This window comes from Pseudorca crassidens, chromosome 9 (assembly GCF_039906515.1).
Source record: "Pseudorca crassidens isolate mPseCra1 chromosome 9, mPseCra1.hap1, whole genome shotgun sequence".
Classification (NCBI taxonomy): domain Eukaryota; kingdom Metazoa; phylum Chordata; class Mammalia; order Artiodactyla; family Delphinidae; genus Pseudorca; species Pseudorca crassidens.
Window position 1 is genome coordinate 11,579,717 of NC_090304.1, and position 16,582 is coordinate 11,596,298.

The 16,582-nt window shown below is 40.7% G+C and overlaps 2 protein-coding genes across 3 annotated transcripts in view; both read right to left on the reverse strand.

The window, feature by feature from the left end:
• Positions 1–1,619: 1,619 nt before the first annotated feature.
• On the reverse strand, positions 1,620–5,428 carry CNTF (ciliary neurotrophic factor). The gene is made up of 2 exons (XM_067748925.1): positions 3,426–5,428; positions 1,620–2,172 (listed from the first exon to the last, which is right to left on the reverse strand). Exons 1-2 carry the CDS (start codon positions 3,537–3,539, stop codon positions 1,684–1,686), a joined length of 603 nt encoding a protein of 200 aa, XP_067605026.1. The 5' UTR covers positions 3,540–5,428; the 3' UTR covers positions 1,620–1,683.
• Positions 5,429–5,572: 144 nt separating this feature from the next.
• The window catches only part of ZFP91 (ZFP91 zinc finger protein, atypical E3 ubiquitin ligase), a 30,807-nt gene continuing 19,797 nt past the window's right edge, over positions 5,573–16,582 (reverse strand). Inside the window, exons 5-11 of one of the 2 annotated variants that reach the window (XM_067748911.1) lie at positions 16,309–16,410; positions 15,268–15,402; positions 14,435–14,485; positions 13,932–14,010; positions 12,481–12,595; positions 10,204–10,303; positions 5,573–9,621 (exon numbers count right to left, since the gene is read on the reverse strand). In XM_067748911.1, the coding sequence (XP_067605012.1) occupies positions 9,111–9,621; positions 10,204–10,303; positions 12,481–12,595; positions 13,932–14,010; positions 14,435–14,485; positions 15,268–15,402; positions 16,309–16,410 (1,093 nt within the window). In that variant the 3' untranslated portion in view covers positions 5,573–9,110. Of the gene's footprint in view, positions 9,622–10,203; positions 10,304–12,480; positions 12,596–13,931; positions 14,011–14,434; positions 14,486–15,267; positions 15,403–16,308; positions 16,414–16,582 lie in introns of both variants that reach the window. The other variant, XM_067748910.1, reaches the window with a different exon arrangement.

The window sequence follows — 16,582 nt, forward strand, 5'->3', positions numbered from 1 at the left end:
CCATTTCCACAGATGCATCCTGGGGAGCAGGGCCGGACCTCCCCTGTATTGCCACCTTGCCTCACCCAGAGCCCTCTCAGAATATTGACTTCATGGAGTTTTGGACATAAACCCATGCAGGAAAGGACACAAGCTATGGCAGCTAGCCCCCTCTGCCTCATGGTCCTTTTAAGAATATAGAAGCCTCAAATACGTGAACCAAATTGATTTGGGCCCCCCACCCAAGACCTTGAGTTTGAATTGATTGGTAGCGTGAAATAAATGATACACCTGAGAACTTCTGGATTCCCATTTGCACCACGAGTTCATAGGCCTGACTGTAAATGACCTTTTACATTAATGCCCACATTTACTAGTTGGTGCTTTTCATACCGTTTCTCTCAAGAACGTTAAATGCAGAACTGTGCCCTTTGTTCTGAAGCATGGAGGCTTTGCTCTGTATTGTTTCAGAATCACTGGCATTCCCACTGGGAACAGAGTGGGCCTCATCCTCTGCTCATGACTAAGTCCAGAGACTCTGTCTGGTGAAGGAGTTCTGTGACTTTTTAACCTGAGCAGTATTCTACCCATTGCCCGTGAATGCCCGGGTTACAGTGCCTGTATCACTGCACTGCTGATTACAATAAATGTGAGGTAACCTGGTAAGCTGTCCCCAACCCCAAACTCAAGAACATTAGTGGATACTTGAAAGCAACCTGTATGACTGCACACTCCCAGCTTCCAAAGTTCAAAAGTCTGGTGGACTAATCTTAAGATCTCCACTGCTCTCTTCTTTGCCAAATATGGGCAACAAATACTGCCTTTAACATTATCAGGACACAGTTGGGGGTTGCTTTTTCAGTGCTGGGGACAGATTACATGGATACATTTTCCAACTCTCTGCAGCAAAGAGGTGCAGTGATAGACGTTCATAATCAGGCCCTTAAAGTGAAGGGCACTAGGCTTTGGAATGAGAAAGATCTGGGTTCAAACTCAGGGTGCCATTGGCTAGATGGGTAACCTTGAACGAGTTATAAATTTCTGTGAGCCTGTTTTCTCATCTGCCAAATGGAAATAACACCACCTCCCTCAGCAGGGTTGTGAAAATTATGATATACATAAAACTCCTGACATATTGCTTCAATATAGTAGATACTCAATAAATGTTAGTTACTGTTTTTATTATCCAAGAGTTTGAATTGACTAGAGTCCATGATTTTTAATGCACTATTTCAGTCTTCTCAGAAGAGTCATCCAGGACTAAAGTTAAAAGTATATGGGAGGCCGTTAAATGCCTGTAAAGGTTATTTAGTGGGTAGGAAAGATCACAGCACTGAGGCGGGAGGACGTTGTCCCTGCCCCCACTCCCTTATGGCCCCAACACACACACACACACACACACGCACGCACACACGCGCGCACGCACGCACACACGCGCGCACGCACGTACACACACACACACGCTCGCGCACACACACACACACACACACACACACACACACACACGCTCACTCGCTCACTCACACATCCCTCCCCCCCAGACTAAACCTGTAGGCCCTTTTGTCCATGTCTCCAACCCTAGCTGATGAAAATGCCTGTGGTTTTAAAGGTTTTCAAAACTAAGAATGGGAAAGTGAGGCCTCAGAAAACTATATATATTCCACTAGAGGAGAAAGCAAGTAAGAGAGAGAGAGAGGGGTAACGCTACATTTTCTTGTCCTTAGCAGTATAATGGCCCCCACGTCCTGGGATCCCAGTTTGACAAGATGAAAGGACTCGAAGGTCATGGACGGACCTCACTGTCCACTGTGAAAGCTCTTGCAGCACCTTTAGGCCCCACAGCTTCTTCTCAAAGAGACCACCATCTCCAACAATGAGGGGCATCCCATCAGCCTCACTGGAAGGGATCTTGTGTTCCAGGAGCACCATTAATTCTTCCAGCTGGTAAGCAAAGGCAGCGACTTGGAGGAGAATGGTATGTATTGCTTGATGGAGGTCATCTTCAGCTGGAGTAAAATGCACCCGTTGGTCTTCTAACACTCTGGCCAACATAGCATGGAAGGTACGGTAAGCTTGGAGGTTCTCTTGGAGTCGCTCTGCCTCACTAAGCTCGCTCCACCGATCAGTGCTTGCCACTGGCACACCACGCACAGAGTCCAGGTTCACGCTCTCGTTCAGACCTTGGTGCTTCACCTGGTCAAGGATACAGAAAAACTTCACATCTTCTGTAATCACTCCACCAGTCTCACTTAATCTCTAAATCTCATATAAAATCTTATTCACTTCCCTGATCAAGGATACAAATTGTAAAGAAAATAGAGAGTCTAGATGAGGAACTCTTCATCTGGGAACCTTGACGGACTTTAGGAAGAAGCTATCCTCCCAGAAACTATCCATACTGCTTTGACTACCTGTTCATTTCTCTTGGGAGAATGTACAGCTTTCACTAGGTTCCAAAGGTTGAAAACCACCCACTGACTGGTCTAGAATAACTTTTCCTTCCCACTTGACACTCCCTCCTGGCAACTGGAGTATTATAATCATACTGGAGTTTAAGTATTTTAAATATACCTGAAGACGCTGGCCACACCTAAGCTGTAAAACATAGGCATCGTAGAATTTCTCTAACAGCCTCTCCATTGCTCGCTGTCGATGGCGAGGACAACCCTTTATTACAGGAGTCAATTGCAATTATTTTTTGAAAAACTGGTATTTCAAAGAATCTGATTTCTGACTGCTGGGGTTTTATGAAGATAAACCAATTCTCAGAGAACCTAAATTCCGAACTCTCCACGGGGGCCTGGAGTGTTTCCACGGCAGGCCTTAGATGAAGACCGAGGGGGATCTTCCTCTATCAGAAAACCTGAGATCCATGGTTAGCTCCCTAAGAATCGGACACTTCCCCAGGTCCCCAGTGATTCTTCTACGAGACTTTTTTGATAGTGTAGGTGACCTTTCTATTTAGACACAGGAACACTTTTGATTGTATAGGGTGGCAAATAATGTAATAGGAGAAACTGGTTGGTTTATACTGTTCTTCTCCCAATCCTATAAACCTAACTCCATCTTTCGTTTCTAAGCTCAAAAAATCAGAACAATGTACATGAAGAACCCAAGCTTAGAGGCCTCATGGTTAAGCTATTCTGGCAGAATTCAGACAGGTAATGAAATTAGGAACAGCCTCCAGGACATAAAACCAATTCTACATAGAACCCCATGTATATTTTCTTATTCAAGGAACAACATGTCTCCTGAATAGCCTAGAGAAAGTAAGGTCGTATGACTTTCCTTAAGGGAAGGGGCCATGTCAAATGACAGGTGCCCAATATATAAATGACTATATGATTAGGGCTTTTGTAACTGATAACGGGGCTGGAACATGATGGTAAAGGGCTGGATCAGAAGAGATGAAGTGAAAATAGACGACAGCAAAATAGGCAACTTACATAAGATTCCATAAGAGCAGTCAGGTCTGAACGGATCTTCCTTGCTAGCCAGACAGAGCGGCTACAGAGGTCCCGGCGGCGAGGGGTCAGCGGTGAATGCTCTGTGAAAGCCATCCCCTAACTCAACTGTCCCGGGAAACAAGTGAGCCGGGTTTGTTTCTGTCTATACTGGTCCAAATAAGAAATGTGACTCTCGGGCTAAATCCACTGGGCATTTCCCTACTAATGGAATTCGGCACCCACGCCCCCTGCCTGACTCAGAGGTGGCAGCAAATTCCTGGCTGTGGATTTCTGTGCCTGTGGAATCAAAGGCCCCTTTTCACTCAGCTTTCTGTCCTGCAGCGTCTGCCTCCAACCCTCTCCTCCACTCAGGGCCTAGTGTACTTGTTTTCATGTCATTGTTTTGCTTTTGCACTTGACAAGGTCATTATCACGCTGATCCTCATGACACCCCTGCCTGATGGAATCTATTTATACACACTTATAATCAGTTCATTTTACTATCACCCTCTCTGTGCTCCCCATGTCCTTTTCTTTCTTGGCCTGGTAAATTATTCAATAATATTAAGTTATTATTATTGATATAGCTGCCATTCATTAAGCATCTACCCTAGGCCAGACACTGCTAACAGCTTTAAAGCCTTTATTTGATCTTTAGAATAATTCTACAAGATAGTTTCCTCATTTTACATAAGAAATGGAGGCTTAAGGAAATTAAATAATGTGCACAAAATCTAATAACTAGGTTCAAAATTTAAATATAGGTCTTTGATTCTATAACTGTTCCTCCCACTGAGTTTCCAATATCATTCTCTAGGTAGTTCATATTTTGTTCCAAGACACAAAGTTTACATGAAATAGATCCTGTAAAACTACAGCATTTTTTCATTCCCATCCTTTTGCTGAGTATTTAAATTTACACTTGATTAAAAATCAGTTAAGGAAGCATCTGTAATCTCAATCATGGTGCCTTCCTTGTAGCTATAGGATGAGGAAGGTACTGTTTTAGGCCTGTTCTCTTCCAAAGGACAGGAAACACCCAACCCTGACTTGGTAACATTTCTGAGGCAGTCTCACTTAAGTGACAACATGCTTTTCTTTTTCTTCCTTATCCCAGTCATACCACATTGCTTCTTAACAAAATAAGAGAATGAGCTGGACTGTGAAATGAAGGCAGAGTTTAAAAGCACTTGGAGAGTTGTTGTTCTATTGCATTTAACTCTGTAGGTTAGAGGATGATGCCAATTGGGTAAGAGTTACAAGTTTCATCCCCAAATGAATCAGTTTTCACTATTTTGTATCATGGACATTACCTCTAAATTGAAACACATGCCTTCTCAGGGGGAAATTTCCATACATAAACAATAATCGAGGGGGCTTCCCTGGTGGCACAGTGGTTGAGAGTCCACCTGCTGATGCAGGGGACACGGGTTCGTGCCCTGGTCCGGGAAGATCCCACATGCCACAGAGCGGCTGGGCCCGTGAGCCATTGCTGCTGAGCTTGCGCGTCCGGAGCCTGTGCTCCGCAACGGGAGAGGCCACAGCAGTGAGAGGCCCGCGTACCGCAAAAAAAAAAAAAAAAAAAAAAAAAGCAATAATCGAGGGACATAGGGGAGAAAGAAATGAGGCTGGGGTGGCTGTCACAGTAGGCTTTTTAAGAAGGTAGGAGGATTCTACTTTTTTTTTTTTTTAAACTTTGTATGGACATCGAGTTTTGTGAAGAAGCACTGATATTAAATGCTATCAGGGTTTTGTCATTATCAGAGCAAAATTAACCCCACAGCTTCCTTAACGTTCTCTTTACTAGATTAAGAATCCACCTTTCCTAAGGTTGAAACATGGAAAGGATTTCCAACTTTGTCAAATGATCATAGGATCATATAGCATCTCAGCATTAGAAATCAAGAACTGAACTAAGTCAAAAGTTAACTACCTGATTCTCAACAAGAGCAAACAACAGTATCCGCCACATAAAACCTGCTCTGAGGGCACTTTTCTTATTTGGCAGCATCAATTATTTCACCCCAGGATAACTGCAACTCAGTACAACCAAGGAAGACCAGTTGCTTCCATGAAGACAACTTTTATTTTTCTTCTTTACATATTTATTTTGGATATGCCTTACCTAGATTAAGAGAAAACAAGGATTTGAAAAGCAGAGTATCCCTTTTATTATAATTTCTTTCTACATAACCTTTTCAACCTAGATTCAGGTAACTACCTGTCTCTCCCACCAAAGGAGAAGGGTCCTGCATATTACAACAGGCAAAAAAGGCTTCTAGGAAATAAAATATTTTAAATTGATTCATTACAATTTTTCAGTTTTCTTGAGTACACTGGAAAGTGGGAAAAAGACAGGAGGGAAAAATGGTGCTTCGAACAGCCGGACTGTAATAACTTTAGTTAGGTTTAGTACACTCTTTATATTTTTTTCTCCAAACAGGTTCTAAGGAAGTTCAAGTGCTCTATGTGAATGCTTTTCCATACCTCAATGTATCTATTTTTACTCCCAGTAATCTTGGCCAGTGTTTATCTAAATTCTCTGAAGCATATTAAGTCTCAATTTTACAAAATAACTCTGGGCAACCACAAACAAGGGGAAAGATGTATTTCTACAAGATGTATTTCTATATCTTGTAGAAATAATATTTGTATTAAGTACATTTTCAGAATTTAGAATTGCTAATTCAAGATGGAGAATATGCTGTGGGAAGAGTTATTAAAAAGGTAGCAGAATTTGATTAACAGTAGGAAATGTTGGGCTTCCCTGGTGGCGCAGTGGTTGAGGGTCCGCCTGCCGATGCAGGGGACACGGGTTCATGCCCCGGTCCGGGAAGATCCCACGTGCCGCGGAGCGGCTGGGCCCATGAGCCATGGCTGCTGAGCCTGCGCGTCCGGAGCCTGTGCTCCGCAACGGGAGAGGCCACAACAGTGAGAGGGTCGCGTATCGCAAAAAAAAAAAAAAAAAAGAGTAGGAAATGTAGAATTTTAAGATTAAGAGTTCCTTAGAAGGACAATGAAGTAAACATATGAGGAGCAGAATGGAAAAGGGAAAAGAATCTAGTATAAGATAGTTTACTTTAACCAACTCTTTACTTTGCTAGCACCCCTTTTCTCAAAAGGAAAAAATCTTAAGTCTGTGAAAAATATTTTAAAATTTATCGCAAACTGCTGTAATAATTTATTTAAACAAATTACAGGCAAATGAAGATGAGTAAAAAACAGAGAAAGGAGAAAGTTTCTGAGAACTAGCTAGCTGCTTTTGGTGGGGAGGAGTGTGATACAGGGAAGAATATATTTTCCCTCTATCTCATAAAGTTTTTTTTTTTTTTAAATGCAGTTTGCTTTTGTGTAGGTGGCTAAAACATCTGATGACTAACAACTGCAAATGTAATTTATGGAGACAAAGGATAAGATAAATGTGACAAAGACAAAAAGTAAAGTGGGGTATAGATGCTAGCTAGTGAAACAGTACAAAATGGACTTAATACGGGAGTGGAACAACTTTGTTTTACACCCATCCAGTCAATCTTATAATATTTTCAAATTTACTCAACATACCAAAGTCATCTCCAAATCCTTACTGTGGGCAGGAAAGCATACTCTATATCCCTTCTAACCTTATTCCATTTTCTACCCTCACACTGAAGGGGATGGCAAATCTGCAACACTGAAAAGAAACAACAGTACATTTAAGACTGCTCACTGTAGGTGTTTCACTCCCTATTCCCTGGCATCCCAACCACTGTCACTAGGTGGGTGTAAAGTAAGCCTCTTTCAGAGATGACATTTTGTTACCCTTCTTCTTGGGGAAAAAAAAAAATCAAAAGAGAAAACTGATAAACTTTGTAGTTTTAGTGTTTGTGAAAAACAAGCTGTTCCTTATTTTGTTCTCAGCAAAACTTCATTCTTTCCAACAGCCATCATACATTTCTGACAAACAATGAATAGGGCAAGCCTTTAATTCCAGTTTCTGAGGTACGTAGGAGAGACTGCCCTTCTAATTCTCTAAAAATGGGCCAAAATATGCTTTTGGTCTTCTGGAAGTTATGAAGTTGTACAAAACTGTCTTTCCCATGGACAGTAAGTAATCCACCCCATGAAAATCCCTACCTCGAGGGAAATGATAATTCCTACAACTTCAGGTGAAAACCAAAGCATTATACAGATTATTAACTTTGTTGAAGGTTTTCTTCTTCTGAAGTGTTATTAAAAGGGAAACAAAACAGAGCAATTTTCTTTTACTTACAACTGTATGACTCAGACTATTCCTTCACTGATGGCAGTGTCCTTCACTAATTGGGAGCTGGAATCAACCAATGATAAAGCAAAGCAAAGCCAAAGCCAAAGCCAAAGCCAAAGCAAGCAAGGGGCCAGAGCTGGGGTAACAGGGAGGTCTGTACAAAGAAATGATGGGGACAAAAAAGAAAATCAACAAATTCACAAGAGAAAACCTTTTATCTATAATTCAGACCCTGAACAACCTTCCTGACCCCCTCAAAATTCCTAAATCTCGATGCTCTAAAAACTCAGACCACTAATTACCACAAACCTAACATCCTTCCCTAAAGAGGTTTCCGGAAAAGCACTAGGCTACTGTAGTGATTTTGTTAGTGCTGAGGACCAGCTTTCTTTAAAGGCCACTAGAGAGCTATGATTTTAGAGGCTGGCTGTGCTTCTTCAACCCTATATCTTGCCTTCTACAAGTACCTCTTATGCAAAGGACCCCATGTCAGAATAATCTAATCTCTCCCAGCCCCACAAAATATAGCAACAAAGACAAAAAAAAAAGAGAAATCAGACTTTGTTAATAAATAAGGAATCTCAGGTTCCACAACACAAAAACACACATGTTCAAAGTGCAAATTTCTGCCACTAGTCTGGGACTTTTCTCACTGATATAGAACCCTGTCTTATGGTCAGAGAGACCATGTAGACAGTAGTTCCCTCCCTGTTGGGAGCCTGCTTGCAAAGCAAGTGAGCACCACTGAGAACCTTATGGAGGTGTTGGGAGGGGGACTGAGGAAGGTGGTGAGGTGAAGAGGCAGGAGGTGGTCCCCATGTATCCTTCCTTTCCTAAACCCAGGGGGAATAGAGGGAAAGGGGGTGAGAGATGTGTGCTGTTTTAACAGCTCACCCTGCTAAGGGGCCCTAAAGTGCCAAGTCAAGCTGCCAGCCTCCAGAGATTAGAAGTATATGATACTTTGAAGATAAATGTGCTGCAGGGGATAGAAGCCAGAACCATAGGGAAGCAGTAAAGGAGGAGAAGGGGTTTAGAGAATATTAATATATTATTAAGAGTTAAAAGCTGATCCAGAGCACATCAGAGTTACAGGCTGAAAAGGGGGATCTGCTGATGAGCAGGAAGTCTGCCTGGCTGGAACTGAGTATAAGAATAACCGTTACTTTAAGAGCTGCTGCTGCTTTTTCTTTGTCTAGCTTTCTGGTAAAGGCAACATCAATTTTATAAAGGGGACAACAGAGGGAGAAGAGGGGATGTGTGTGTGTGTGCGCGTGTGTGTGTGCGCGTGTGTGTGCGCACGTGTGCTGTGATCCACAATGGAAAAAGCAGGCCCTTCAGTTATTTTACTAGATTTTAAATGCTTTAAATTTTTTTTTTTTTGTCCTTTTTGTCTTTTAAATACAAAGTCTTAGCTGTCCCAGTGCCCAAAGTCTTCCCTTCCTCTAAGGTCCAGTAGAGTCTGAATCTTCAATCAGAACCTCTGTGGTAGCACCGAGTATATCCGAGTTCATGACCAGCCCTTCAGTGCCCCCACTGCTGCCACTTCCCACAAAGATCTTCCCATCAGCCATCAGGCTCACCCGTTCTGTCCCACTACAATATGACTTTGACATCCCTTCAGCTTCTAGCAGAAGGCACTCTCCAGACGTGGAGTTTCCCAAGGGCTCAGGAAGAAGAGGAAGACCCTGACCGTCTGCAGGTTGTGTCAGGGACTCTGGATTAGTGCCCAAGATATCTGTGCTGGTGATGAGGGCGCCTGCATTGGCAGCCAGAGCTTCGGCAATCAGCACCTCAGGGTGGCTTTTTGCTTTGTGAGCCACTACGCTGTCCTTCTTCTCAAATTTTTTGCCACAGATATTGCAAGAAAACTGGTAGAAGGAGTCTGCATCATGCTTCTTCATGTGCCAGTTAAGGGATGCCTTTTGCCGGCAAGTGAATCCACAGATCTCGCATCTAAGGAGAGTGAAAAACGAAATAGCTGATCAAATAGAGAAATAAAGAGACTCTAATTTAGCGTCAGGGTGAGAATTGAGAGGTTACGTTTATAAGCAACAGTCAGTAATATATACTTCTTGTGAAAGATTAGGAAAAGTTAATAGATAGAAAACTAATCTGATTTTTTCCCCTTTCTGTTTGTTTGAAAAAGAGGAAAACAAAAGAAAACATGACTAAGTAGCTCCCCTAATCAATACCCACTCTTTTTTTTTTTTTTTTTTGCGGTACGCGGGCCTCTCACTGTTGTGGCCTCTCCCGTTGCGGAGCACAGGCTCCGGACGCGCAGGCTCAGCGGCCATGGCTCACGGGCCCAGCCGCTCCGCGGCACGTGGGATCTTCCCAGACTGGGACACAAATCCGTGTCCCCCGCATCGGCAGGCGGCCTCTCAACCACTGCGCCACCAGGGAAGCCCAATACCCACTCTTTAATTTGGTAGAAGTAAAATAGCAGTGCCGGCTGAAATGTCTGTAAAGGGTCTAACCCTCAAGTGGGGTATATGCACTGAGACCCCAGATGTTCACCAGTAAACAAGTACTCACTGTAATGGCTTCTCGCCAGTGTGAATCATCCGGTGCACTGCCAGATTGTGGGAACTCTTGAAGGCTCGAGCACAGTATTCACAGATATAATCTCGTTGATCTAAGAAGAAAAATAATGTGGTTATTTAGTGTTCCATTTAGAATCCCTCTTAAGTATTTTTTCCTAGCTTACAACAAGCAGATGATCAGGCAGGTGAATTTAGAGGACAAGCAATACTGTTTTTAATATATAAGCACTTTGGATAAACAAAACTTATAATAATATCATTTTTATCTCTTCTTAGTCCATTCTTTCAGTAGCATACGAACCTATTTTAAAAAACAAAAATAAAAAACACAGCTAGACAGAAATATGAGAACTGGAATCCTAATCTCAATTTTACCAGTAATCCAGACCTTGGATAAATTGGTTAGCAAGTAAACAACTACATTTTACATAACTTTTATTCTTAAAACAGCTTTTTTCACAGACTGTGAAAGCTGAATGCTTACATATAAAGAATCTAGCGTTCAACAACAACAAAAGAAGTTGGCATTCCCTAAAGAAAAGTGACCCAAATATAAAGTGCTACTCATATCTTCTATTTCAGATTTTTTAAAAAGTTACCCAAGATAAACAATTTAAACTTCTCTCAAAAATTCTATGGGGCAAAGGAACACTGGACTTAATTTCTTATCAACTGGTTGGGGAGAAAGTGGACAAACAGATGCTCAACATACATTTGTTGAATAAATGGCCACTACCCATTTTCTATGCCTTTCACTTAAAAATTACTAGAAATAGTCGCAGTAAAAACACAAGGCTAAGTCAAAAGGCAAACAGCATCCAATTTAATCTTACATTCTATCCCAAACAGTTCTAGAACCAAGTGTGGGAGAAGAGTCAAGTTTTCCTCAAACTTGAATGTACTGAGGACTCACCTGGGGATCTTATTAGATGCAGACGCTGATTCAGTTGGTCTAAGGCAAGGCCTGAGATTCTCCATCTCTTAATGGAGCTAAAGTCTGGTCTATGTTCTACATAATGAGTGGTAGGGTCTAAAAATGCATACTTCTAACTCAGGGACAATTTCTTAGTATCTCTCAGGTCTTGTCCACTTTTCCAGCTCCACAGTCACATGACAAACCCATGTGGGGCATTCTACTTGCTTAAATAAATTGTATTTTCAAAGGGAGCCAGTAAACACTAATTTGGAAAAGGAAACCTCTCTAACACTGACATCATAAAACTGTATCAACCAAATATAAATATCTAGAATGGACTGAATTTCTAAAACACTGTTTGTCATAGTAGGCTTGTAATATTTAACTAAAACAGTCTAAACTGGTTGTCACAAATTACTTTTCTATAGGATAAAACAGTGTAGCAGGGAGAAGGAGTGGAGAAATGGCAGCTTCTATCAAGAAACAGTGGAGACAGCATACTCTCTGAAGAAACATAGTGTAATGCAAAGACAGTAGACTTTGGAGTGACTAAGACCTGAGTTTAAATTGCGGTGCTATCAGGTGCCCGGCCCTGTGCAATAAACAGCACTTTATAGGTTATCTCATTTCATCCTTGTAATAACTCAGTGTTACTGGTAACATTATTAGCTTTATTTTACAAATGAGGAAAAGTGAGAAGAAATTAAGTAACGTTCCTAAGTCACACATTTAGTAAATGATGGAAAGGGTATATATATGACACTGACCATATAACCTTGTGCAAGAGACATGAAATCTCTGCTACTGGAATTCCTAGTCTTACCCTCCAAGGATTATTAAGAATATCAAGTGTTTGGCATATGCTCAATTACCACTAATACCCAGCCTAATTTGTTCCTATTAGCTACACTGCACTGAGACTGTCAAGTGGATAAAAATGAATGACGTCTGAATCCATTCTATAACATGAATTACAAAGACATTCAGTTTCTCTTTTTGAGTCAATAGCTCCTCCTCCAACAGGAGGTTACATGTGAATTTAGTAGCTAGCCTTTACGATTCCAATAGGAGCAGAAGTCGAGAGCTCCTCAGTAGGTAACATGAACGATGAGCAGCCCTCCTTCCTGTTTCAGCTTTCTCCACATACTCCTCATTTTCAGTCCAGGTAGTTACTACGAGTATCTATTTACCTGAGACAGAATTAGAAAACCCCGGTTCTGCTAAAACTAGCTGTGTGACCACAGGCAAGTTACCTAATGTTGCTCAGCCTCTGGTTTCTTAGCTGTAAAACAAACTTGGTGATGTTGAATCAGTGAATTTAGCTACTTGATAAACATTTTATTTAAAAAATACCTGTATGATGTTTGGCATGTCGTAGAAGTTGCTTCTGGAGCCTGAAGAGTCGCCCACAGGAGGGATGGGGACATACGTATTTCTTCTTCAGCAAATGCTGATATTTAATGTGGTGCTAAAACAGTAAAAGAAAGTGAAGGGGGATAAAAAATAAGGATTCCAGAAAGCTTAGCTTAGCTCATTCCTTTGCTAAGTCAAAAGTGCTGAAGGAAAACCAAATACTCTGTATATGAACAGGAAGCAGTATAATAAAATGATTACGAACATAGGCTACAGAAACAGATAGACGGTGATTCCAGACTAGGTCTGTCATTCACTAGTGGCATGATCTTAGAATATAATACTTCCAGATGGAAGTATTATATGGAGGTAATGATAACTGTGTTGTAGTGTTGTTGTGGGAATACAGAGATCATATATTGTACGGTGCTTAGTGCAGCAAATAGTACATGACAAAAGAAGTGTAGCTATCATTATTATAGTAGAACCAGAATCAGAAAGTAAGGCCTTAGTCTATGTTATACTTGCTGCTAAATAAAGATCAAACACTTCTTAAGCTTTAGTAATTATTATTTCACCTTCATGTTTTCTGCCAGTCCTAAATACAAGCTGTATCTTTACTCATTAAAAAAAATCTGGGACTTCCCTGGTGACGCGGTGGTTAAGAATCCGCCTGCCAATGCAGGGGACACGGGTTCGAGTTCTGGTCCGGGAAGATCCCACATGCCACGGAGCAACTAAGCCCATGCACCACAACTACTGAGCCTGTGCTCTAGAGCCCGCGAGCCACAACTACTGAAGCCCACACGCCTAGAGCCCGTGCTCCGCAACAAGAGAAGCCACCGCCATGAGAAGCCCACGCACCGCAACAAAGAGTAGCCCCTGCTCACCACAACTAGAGAAAACTCACACGCAGCAACGAAGACCCAAAGCAGCCAAAAATAAATAAAATAAAATAAAAAATAAATTTTTAAAAACATGCAGAACGCACAGCAATTTATAAAATTATTTTAAAAAACCCTGCTCACTTAAAAAAAAACACCTAAAAACTAAAAATTTTAGAATTTATTCTAAATAGGATTCAAAAAGTCATTGGTTTTAGTTGCTAATTTTATTCTTTAAAAATACACATTAAAATAAAATCTGTTCCACTGTGTCTTGGCGTGTTGTTATACAATCATTTCTTGTATCAGGAGTATTTACACCATGAACACTGGAATATTCCAAGATCCCAAGGAAATATTTAAGCTCAGGTTCTAAATCACTTAAAAACAACAACAACAACAGAAACTCAACTGAAGTAATTTGATGTTTACAAAAAGATTTTCCTTGACATTACACATTTAATGATAAAGCCTACACAAGTCCACAAATTGTAAACTCTCATGAAGTATGAGAACTAGAAATGGAACGTAACCTGCAAGGCTACCTTATTTAACAACTTCACTGACCTGCAAATAGCGAGGGTGAGCAAGAACAGTTCCACATCCTTCCATCTCACAACGGACATACTGGATTGGAGGCTTTTTTCTATTAGCAATATGTAGGAGAAAAGTTAGCAACAGAAAAGAGGCATTCTGCACAGTGGCCAAACTGCACTATAGGGAATAGGTATTTTACAGTATGAAGAATTAAAATCTCTAAGTTTATAGCTTGCACAGAATTTATGTTAGAAGTAACCAGAAATTGCCAAATGTTTAGAGTTTTTAGAAAAGAGCACAAAACAAACTAGTAACTCCCCAAAAGGCAAAGAAGTGTTAAAATTTTTAGAAACTTTAAGATCCTGCAATGGAAATAAAAACATAGTAACTCTGCATCAAGGACACTAATGAAGTTGCTTTTGTGAAATTTTTAACTAGCCATTCCCACAGGATAATTATGAGGGCTGAACATGTGAGTGAAGTGCCCACCACCAGAAAGAAGGCACAACACAGCAGGAGTATAAATTACTCACCTCCTTTTGGGTAATCGTGGACTTTTGTCATCTTTTCGCCTTCTTCCTCTCCTATAATTAAAGAGCAGAGTAACTGTCCACATATTCCAGATTGAAGCTTATATAGTAAAGGAGAGCTGAGGACATACCCTCAAGACCAAAGAGCAGGTGGCAGAAACAAAGGATAACCCAGAATACATAAAGCCAAAGACATATCTGGCAAACCAAACAAAGATTTCACTCTGAAGCAATTTCACTTACAAATAAGTCTGCACCACAAGTTAAAATATATACCTTTCATAAACTCCACATTTCTATGGAAGATTTGGATAAACCTCAAGGTTACTACTTGAAGACTTGTTTCAGTGAGAAGTCTATCACTTATATTTAATCAATTTAAAAAGTAGAATAAACAAGTCTATTATCTAAAAACCCTAAGAACATAAACTAGACTCTCCTTGCAATAGAGACAAAAGCCTAGACACTTAAAAAAGCTATTTCTGCAACAGGAAATAATTGTTAGCTAAAAGTTTTCACCTGATCAAGGTTATTACATCATTTGCTTTATTTGCCCCTCTTCTGAGGATCCATATTTGCCATACTCTTCTTGCTGCCTCTACCTCCTCGGCATCCCTAGAGCTATTATTGTCCTACCCACTCAACTGAACGTCTCTTAAGTATTGCTTTGAATTAAACTTTTGAAGCTTTTGAGCAGAGTCTTTCCAATGAAATTGTCAGCTGCTTGAGACAGCAATATGCATATGTCAATATCATTCCTCACACTCCTACCCTTTTTCCACTAGTGGCTTGAAAATCTGTTAAATTTCCATTTTTAGTAGGAATTGCCTACTCACTTCCTAGGAGGCTCCTCATCTTCTCTAATTTCATTCTCTTCTTCTTTCACCTCTACCTCTACTTCCACTTTTATTTCTTTCTTCTCTTTCTCTTCTTTCACCTTCCCTGATTTTCTCCGTGGCTTTGGGGTTTCCCTGAAAATACAAATACATTTCAATACTGGTATCCAGCAAAGGACCCTTTCAAGGACAACTGTGACCAAAGGGTAAAGCCAGGAGTTATCAATGATTTATTATAAAATTATGCTCCTCAGGCTTCCCTGGTGGCACAGTGGTTAAGAATCGCCTGCCAATTCTGGTCCGGGAAGATCCCACATGCTGCGGAGCAACTAAGCCCGCGCGCCGCAACTACTGAAGCCCACACGCCTACAGCCCATGCTCCGCAACAAGAGAAGCCACCGCAATGAGAAGCCTGTGCACCGTAACGAAGAGTAGCCCCTGCTTGCCACAACTAGAGAAAGCCCGCTCGCCACAACTAGAGAAAGCCCACACACAGCAATGAAGACCCAAGGCAACCAAAAATAAATAAATAAAATAAATTTAAAAAAGAGAATATGTTCATAATATATAAAATGAATAAATGCAAAATTTTAAAAATTAAAATAAAATAAAATTATGCTCCTCAGTCCATGAAATGTGGTTTCCAGCCAGCTATTCCTCATATGTACATCATACATATATTTAGAGCCTATGAGACAACCCGCCCCCTCCGCAAGCTAATAATGCCTTAGAATCAAATCTCACTATAGCTGTAAAGAGAAACAAAAGTAAAAAATTCTAAGTATTCAGGCAATTCATGATACCTTAAGATAAAACAGGCAGACATCATAATAATCTGAATATGATCAAAACAAAGTTCTATAAATGGAAGAGAGGGCTATATGAGGGAGTAATAAGATAATGTTAGATTCGCAAAACAAGTGCATAATTAATTACTCATTTAAAATTAAGTCCATATCCATTAGTTTGGCAACAAGGTGAAATAAAAGCATGCAACGATGCTTTCCTAACTTATTTTTCACTGACAAATCTGAGACATACCTTTCTAAGTGGGGTTTGTAGGTCTCATCCCTTGGATCATCTTTGAACGGTATTTCTTCTTCACTGATCAACATCTCGTCTTCCTCCTCTTCCTCCTCATCACTGCTAAAAAGAAGCAAACAGAGGTTAGAAATTCCAGCTGTATGAATTATATCTGACTTGATTTTATTCAGTAATTTATTTAGAGGTAGCTGAAGATTTACAGTAAGTTATCTAGGATTTTCATGCTTATGGTGTAGTTGGACTGCAATCTAGCTGCTTATCCTAAAGAATA

Coding starts and splice junctions, on each gene's coding strand:
- CNTF (XM_067748925.1), bottom strand. CDS start 3,539: ATGGCTTTCACAGAGCATTCACCGCTGACCCCTCGCCGCCGGGACCTC. Junction 2,173..3,425: donor CTGCTCTTATGGAATCTTAT/GTAAGTTGCCTA, acceptor ATCCTTGACCAG/GTGAAGCACCAAGGTCTGAA.